General features: G+C 62.1%; 1 protein-coding gene across 5 annotated transcripts in view; it reads right to left on the bottom strand.

Moving 5' to 3' along the window:
* Positions 1–8,068, bottom strand: part of ARHGAP44 (Rho GTPase activating protein 44) — a 180,917-nt gene that overhangs the window by 1,778 nt on the left and 171,071 nt on the right. For 2 of the 5 annotated variants that reach the window (XM_047832392.1, XM_047832394.1), the window contains 2 exons: positions 6,086–6,243; positions 3,480–3,860 (listed from right to left, as the gene is read on the bottom strand). In XM_047832392.1, coding sequence (XP_047688348.1) covers positions 3,480–3,860; positions 6,086–6,243 — 539 coding nt within the window. Of the gene's footprint in view, positions 1–10; positions 1,621–3,479; positions 3,861–6,085; positions 6,244–8,068 lie in introns of all 5 variants that reach the window. The other 3 variants (XR_007146788.1, XR_007146787.1, XM_047832393.1) reach the window with 3 other exon arrangements.

Raw genomic sequence — 8,068 nt, 5'->3', positions numbered from 1 at the left:
AGCTGCTCACCTCCCGGTACGTCCTTACTGCGGGCACTGAAAGATCATGCCTTCTGGGAGCCGATCAGGAAGACTGTGCCCGAGGAGACCGGGCTCAGCATGCGGAACTCAGGGCCTCTGCGGGCCCCAAGCCCAGGCGGTTCCTCAGAGCCGGTAGCTAGGTAGCTAGGTGCACACGGGAGGTGGTGGACCCAGGGGGTGGCCGGGGGGCGGGGCAGAACCAAGGCCCTGGGGGTGCTCCGCCCCCCCTCACCCCCCTTAGCCAGCTTCCTTTCTGGCCCCGCACAGCCTTGCCTTCAACCTGGGCCTGGAGGACAGGGACGTGTTCCTAGAAGGGGTGGCCCTGGGCCAGCCTCCAGGGTGGGGGAGGGAGGATGGGGGGGCTCTTTAAGGTATTTTTTGAAACCAACATTCAGCCCAAGGACAGACAGACATTCGGACATACAAACATGGAAGCTCTGGGACAAACGTCCTTCTGTTTGTCACCCTGCCCCCCAAACGGTCCTCAAAGCGTCCTTCCAACCCGTCTTCATCCTACTGAGAGGGGGCCCCAGGCTCAGCTCCCCCTGCCTCCGGGGATGCCTCGTGGCCCCGTCTGGGGACATCTACCCTGCAGCCTTCTGTCCAGATTCGAAAGCCCGTCCCGTCACCTTGTGGGTGTGGCTGTGGAATCACAGGCTGGCTGCTGACCCGACTGTTCCCTGAGAGCCCGGAGGGAAGGCAGCCCACTGGCGGGGGGCAGGACGGGGGTGGAGGACAGGAGCCCCCACCGACTGCCGGGGAGGGGAGACAGCCTCAGAAGCATCTGTTAGGAGACCCGGGGCGGGGGAGGAGGAGGGCCCAGGACACCCTCGTGCTGTGCCTGTCCCCAGTCTCCACAGGACCAAGGGCCTGGCAGCTTCCACGGAGGGCTGGCCCCCGGGGGGGGGGCTGGGGGGGGGGAAGAGCCGCCCCTTCTTACTGAGACCAGAACAGCGGCTTTCCTCGCTTTTACTTTTGAGCATCTAGTCCCTGTGGGCAGAGGAGACCGGGCAGAAACCGGGGGGAATGCTTCCCAAACCCTGAGTTAGGAAGGACCCGGGCCGCAGACACTGGGGCGAACAAGCCCAGGCTGAACCCACCGCGGCGGATTCTTCGGGCCTCGCCGGCTGCGTCGGCCCAGAGGACAAGTTAGAGCCCCCGTGGGAAACTGGGGGTCCGCCAGGGGGACCTCATGGCCACGGGGACCCTGTCCCCGCAGCACCGGGCGGGACCCTCACGGGACACCCGCCCGAGCCAAGGCCCACGCTGTCACGCCTGCACTCGTAAAAAACAGGGAGAGGGCGCCCGGTGCCTGGGGGTGGGGGTGGAGGCGGAGAAGGTGGGGGGAGCGGCTAAGCCTGCTTGCGGACTTCCTCCCCGGGACCCAGCGCGAAGCCAGCCAGACCCCACGAGGCCAGCGGTCCCCCGAAAGCCAGAGGGGCTCGCGGGCGTCCCCGAGGCCGGGGAGGGCGCGGAGTGGAGCTGCCATGCGGGCGGGTCGGAGCCACATGCAGAGCCGGGCGCGCCGTGGCCCCGGGGGCCGCTTACCCTGAAATCCCCCTCACGCGCATCCGCAACCGCGGCCCTCCCGTCACACGGCTGCAGGAACACAACGACAGGATTCGGAGAGAGGAATAAACACGATGAGACAAGAACGGGACAAAAAACTACGCCGAGCAGGACAGTCCGTCGGGCCGCGCCCCACGTGTCACAGAGGAGGCCCGTGCGGACGGACAGGACGACAGCGTGCTGCAAAGAACACGGACACGCCACGGCGTGGGGGCCGCCCCTCAGAGCCTTCCACTGCCCACGTTCGGCCCCCCAATTTGTCCTCTGATGGTGTCACCACCCGTCCGTCTCTGTCCAGGGGCAGCCCAAGCTCCTTCCGCTGCTTCCGGCATCAACGACGCCACCCCGCGTCCCTTCCCTGGGGTGGCTGGAGGAGCGGCCCCTCGGGCCGACTCGGGGTGACCTCGAGCTCCTGGGGTCACCCGGGCCCCCTCCCCTGTGGAGGCATCACCGCCGTCAGCTACCAGCAGGAGGCGGCACTCACCGTCGATTTTCGGGGAGGAATTTCCAGTATTTTTTACAAGCCTCGGGGCAGCCGTCAGCGGCTGTACCTCGGACCTTAATCACACCCCAAAATAAAGCCAAACCGCCAAAGGCTGCTCCCCGCAACGGTCCAATCTCCCGACCCGCCCCAGCCGCTCGGATCAGACAAGCCCAAGGGCGCTGGACCCAGCAAGCTCGGCCTCCCTCGTGACCCAGGTGGAAAAAAACCTCACCTCTGGGGGGGGGGGGGGGGGACGGGTAAAACTACCATCCCCGTCGGAAATCGCAGGGACCCCGAGACCTAGGACCGCTGACGCGTGCAGGGTATAGTGTGCGGACGCGGTAGGTGCACAGGTCACGTGTACTTGGGTGTGGTGTGTACGCCTGTGTAGGAATCTGGTACGTAACGTGGACGCGGACGTGGGGCATGTGTTTGCGTCTGCGCAGGGTCTGCGTGCTGTGCGCGTGAATCCGGGGGATGTGCATGCACACCCCAAGCCGCCTCGGCTTCTGCTACTTGGGACGACACAGGAGGGACACGCCCCGGGCCCCGCCGCCCGGCCAGACGGTTCCAGGCCGAGACGCGGCCCGGCGCCCTGCCTGCCTCCCTGACCGAGGAAAACGCTCGAAGGACTGGGCGGCCGCCGCAGAGAGTCCCTAACGTCATGTGGTCGAGCGCGCCTGGGGAGAAGTTTCAAAAATACCCTCTTTCTCCAACCCACAAACGGGTTCTGCCGAATGCGGCATTCGTGATGTCGCGCTTTTACGTTTTCTCTGTTGGAGCGGGGGGCGGGGATAGCTCCATCTTTAATTTTTAAACTTCAAGCAAAACTAAATGCAGCGGTTGTGGGCTCGTCCGACAAGCACCTCAAAGAGCCGGGATGGCGGGGCGGGAATACGCATCTTTCCTGAAACCGACCCTCCCCTGAGCGTGGCTGGAAACGCATTTTTCTAATGAGGCTGATTTCCTTAAGAGGGAAAAACCGCCTCTGGTTCTCGGCCTCTGTTCTCAAGATCGGGGTCTGCAACTGCGCCTGCACGTGGGCTCTGGCCGAGGCAAGCGGCCAGTACACTCACCTGCGCTTACGCGCCGGCTGGTCTGGATCCCAGTCCGGCCCCCGCCCTCCCCTGAAGCCCCATCCGAGGACTCGTGCTCGGCCCCCAGGTTCCGAACGGAATCCGGAATCGGAACCCCGTGCCGGGAGGGGTTCCACGGGGAGGAATGCCATCGGGAGCGCTTCCCGCGGGACAATCTGGATCCGCTGACCTCGTGGCGGGGGAGGATGGGGGGGGGGGCTCCCCGGGCCCCAGCGCAGCTTGTCGACAGACAGTGGCGCCAGTGACCCCGTCCACCGGGCACAGCCAGCTGAGCGCGGAAAAGCATGCGGGCGCCGCGGCTCAGTTACCTGTAGACATGCTCTCCCCGGGGGCCACGCCATCCAGCACGGGGTGCTCCGTGGACTGCGGACTCGGGGCCGGCAGGCTGACCGTAGGAGGCTGAGGGGGCGGCAGCGTGGGTCTCTGTCGGGGCTTGGGGGTGGGCCGAGACTTGGCCGCGGCGCTCGTGAAGCCGGCGGGGGAGGCCAGGGCAGGGGCCGCGGCGGCCGGGGAGAGCTGGCCAGAGGCCAGGGAGTACCCCTGAGGGTAACTCAGTCCGTAGGGCGAGGGGGTGCTCGGGGGCGTGGGGGACAGGCTGAGCGGGGACGGCTGGCCGGCAGACTGGTCAGCCACGGCCCCCGGCTGGCCGAAGGGGACCTTGGGCGGGATAGGTGCCAGCTTCTTGGAAACTGGAAGAGAAAACGCAAGAACACACACACGCGAGGTTGTGACGCGTGCCCGTTGTCCGCCCAGCCTCGCCACCCCCTGGCCCACGCTCCCCCCACCCTCCCCACCCTGCGCGCAGCCGGTACAGCTTTTAGAGATCCACCCAGAACCGCAAGCTTTCGTGCCTTCCCATCTCTCTTCCTCTGCCCTGGATCCCTGCCGTGACGCACACGTGGCCCCAGCCAAGCCCGAGAGCGCGCTGCCCACGCACGGCCAGTGGCCGGCTGCCCTGCGTCCTCTCCTGGCTTCCGAGAGGTGACAGGTGTCCAAAGTGCACTGGGAAGGGGGAGTCTGCGACACGGGGTCCGACAAGGACGATCAGAGCTCACTTGGAGACACGGGGGACCCTGGAGCTGGGCAGGGGGTGGGGGGCGAGCGTCTGGGGACTTCTGGCTGAACCTGCCCACTGGCTCCTGGCAGAGCGACCGATGCCCCGGGTCCTCCGGCCGCAGAAGCCCAGCGTCTCTCTCGCCTTCTCTGTCCTTTCCCGGTCCTTCCTCGGAACCCTGTCTACTCGCCTCCGACGTGGTTTTCTCTGGAGAATTGTACCCTCTGGGCAAAGACCACCCAGGCATACTGCCCCAACCCCTCTTTTTATTTACTTGACCGTGCTATGGGATGGCAGATACTTTACAAATTAAAGATGAACCGGTAAGAAGGACAAAATCCAGCACTTGGATGACCCCGCTGATGTGCAGACGTTTTGAGAAAGCGATCACTAACTAACTGTCAGAATCAGGTGAGGGCTGCTGGGGGCAGCGCTGATTCCAGAAGAAACTGCCTTTTAGATGCTCCAGGAGGCACCGGGGACTCTTCTCCCTACCCCCGCTTCCCACCCCCCACCTTGGAACCAAATCTATTCTAATGCGCTCCCCGGGCTCTGCTGGGGTGTGGAGTGGACAGGGACGGTCTCATCAACCTGGGGTCGGGTCCCTACCTCATCTTACCCACTGCAGTTTATTTCAACCTCCTCCACACAACGGGCAGGGCAGTCTATCCCGCACAGGGTTGTAGTGGTTACACAGCATCATTCATGGAGAGCAGCAACCAGGAACCGTAACAAAACCACTGCTCAGCCGGACAGCCCCCGCGAGGACAGCCAGGGCTCACGACGGCGGAGTGGCTACTGCTGGAATGACTCAGGGTGGGCGGCGAGCGGAGACCCTAGGCACCGAGGCTCGAACACAAGCTGGGGGGAGGGGAGTGCCAGATGACGGCACCATGTCTGTGATGACATTGACCACTCCTTGGTGGCGACGGGACCGGGCCATGACATAAAGCTGGAGGCACGGCGTGAAAAGACGAAGGGGCTTAAAAACACACAAAAAAGCTTGGGGCGCCGGGGTGGCTCAGTGGGTTGAGTGTCTGACTTGGTTTCGGCTCAGGTCACAGTCTCACGGTTTGTGAGTTCAAAGCCCCACGTCGGGCTCTGTGCTGACAACAGAGCCTGCTTGGGATTCTCTCTCGCCCTCTCTCTCTGTCCCTCCCCTGCTCACACTCCGTCTCTCTCTCAAAAATAAACAAACTTCAAAAACATTTTTTAAAAAATTGAAAAAAAAACCCAAAAAAGGTTAGTACATATTCCGTGCTGCTCCCCATTTATGAAACGTCCCCACAGAGCAGCTCGTTAGCTTCCGGAAAGTCATTCCAGAGAGAATAACTGGGCCTTTTACAGTACGCTCCATGGAAGATTCTGGGTTGGGCGGCTCATGGGTCTGCCTTCCCAAACAGAAACATGGAAGGTCAGGACTCCTATGGAAACAGTCCCGATTCCCTCGGGAACCTTCCAGAAACAATCTGTGGAACCTTCCAGAAACGATCCCAGGGGTAGGCAGCTGTGCGCCAGTGTCTCTGGGCTGCTGCCGAAGACGCCACATAGCATCTTAAACGATGGCAGTAGGGCCCGGAAGGGTCCTTGAAGACCCGTGCCATCCTGGGCAATGATGTCTACACAGAGGCCTTAGTGTACGAGAACCGATGCCCTGGGTACACTGTTCAAATGAGTCGAAGAAGGAATAAATATGAAGTGGGCCCTCTCAGAGCTGGTTAACTTCCAAAAGCTCTCACGCCCAGCCCAGGGACGTCTCGCTAAGTCCGCGGTTTCTCAATATCCACATCCGCCGAGGGACACGAGCGTCCAGGCAGTGTCCCAGGCCCGAGACCCACGCGAAGGGTGGCAGTGACGTACCTTTCCGAAGAGTGTGAGGGCTCTGGTCTGGGGGCGGCTGGCTGGGGCTGGCGCCTGGCTGGGTCCCCGGCTGGGTCCCCGTACAGGGAGTCCCCTGGCTGGAGCCTGGACTTCCTTTCTGCCCAGATCCAGGAGAAAGCTCCTTGCTTTTCGAAGCGCTGGAATAGAAGCACACAGGATAGATAAGAAAGCCCCTGAACTTGGGCAGGTGCAGCGTCTGCCTGTGGGTCGCAGTCCTGCGTGCTCCTCCGGGCCAGCTCCGGTCTGCCCCACGCCCTTCATGATGCCTTCAGAGCATACTTCAGATACTCCAGGAGTATCCTGGAGGCCACTGTCCCTTCCTGGGCTCTGGGGGCCCGGGTGCTGCTCCCATCTCCACATCCGTGGCCCCCACTGCCAGCCCCCTCTCCACGCCTGTGCCCTCTGTCCACCAGGAGACCATGAGCATCTCCACTCTATCCTGTGATCGACACGGGGGTTCTTGGACACCCTGACATGGGAACACCTAGCTGCTCTTGGTGTTTCTGTGTCCACGGCATAGCAGGGCCAAGAGGGCTTCCCTGGGTCACTGTGTGACATGGGGGCTCCCTGCGGGGCCTTGTGGCCGTGGCTCTCCGCTGATTTCCCTGACCTCCACCACAGCCCCAAACCGAGTAGGGCTTCTGGAACCCATCCTGGGGACGAGTGAGTCCCAGCAGGTGGGAGGGTTAACATAGTCCTTGTCTGCGCTTCCAAATGTGGCCAGCTCAAGTCCCAGGCCCCCCGGCTTAGGCGGCGTAAGGGCCAATGGCAGTGAGGGCCTCTGACGTCCCTTGAATTGACAAAGGGACACCTGGGTCACCGTGTCCCAAAGGGGATTCATCCTTCACTGCTGGCTTTCCGCCAGGCATGGTCCTAAGCATCAAGTGCATGTTAAGAGACACCCTACTCCACGCCACAGAATAGGGACAGCAGATATACGGCCAGCTCATCACTCCGCCCCATCCCCCACTACACCCTCCAAGGCAGACATTCCTAGTTGATCTCCAGATGTCCCCTCTGCTGGGGTTCCCCACGCGGTGCTCCAGGAGGCCCCTGGCAAACCAGGGTTTAAGCTACCTGCCAGCCGTACAGGAAACCGCCTGGACTCTGATGCCCTCGGGTAGGGTGTGGGGATGGGAACCTCAGTCCTTCACCCTGGCCACCTCTTCCCCACGACAAGAGACAGAGCCTAAATCTATCTCGAGGCCCCAACTATGAGAGCTACAGATATGGCACCCCTTCCCACCGGGGTTCGGTGAGAAGGGCTGGGAGGCAGGGGCCGGGGCTGGGAGAGCAAACGCCAAAGTACAGCTGGTTTTCCCCGCGTGAAGGAGTGAAGGGAGCACCACGTCCAAGGCCGTGGTAAACTCTCCCCCTTCTCGGGGGGGAGTTTCAAACCACACGTGGGTAAGTCCCCTCTCCGCCCCCCAAAAAAGCCATTTCATCCAGAGGGTCTGGAAGGGCAACTCCTTTCTCTGTGCTGTTAACAAAAACAATGAAACCCTCGAGCGCCCTTGGCTCACTCGGGTGAGGCAAGACTCTGTCTTTTATTCTTCCTCAGACCCAACGTCACCAGACACCCAGGTATTCAGGCCAAGTATCTATTCATCCTTCCTTCCACCTCTACCGCCATTAAAACAGTAAAAGAAAACACAAAAGTAGCACAAAGAATCTGCTTCTTGTGGGATTCCAGACTCTTCTTAAGATTGGTAAGACACCTGCCCATGGAATGTAGGGACCAAGCAGCTCACACGTCTTTGCCCCGCCCAGCTGATGCACCCCGGCCCCCCCCCCCCCCCCCCGCCCCAGAAACAAGTCTTTACCTACTTACTAGCCTTGCTGGTTTCTCCCCAGCACAGGTGCAGCTGACCCAGTGGGGAGAGGTGGGGTGTAAGGTGGTTACTAGGAGCACTACATGGAGAAGGCCCAGGGAAGGGCCCGCTCAAGGACACGTTAGCTCTG

This window comes from Prionailurus viverrinus, chromosome E1, assembly GCF_022837055.1.
Source record: "Prionailurus viverrinus isolate Anna chromosome E1, UM_Priviv_1.0, whole genome shotgun sequence".
In the NCBI taxonomy this organism is placed as follows: Eukaryota; Metazoa; Chordata; class Mammalia; order Carnivora; family Felidae; genus Prionailurus; species Prionailurus viverrinus.
This window is presented reverse-complemented; position numbering and strand designations above follow the sequence as displayed.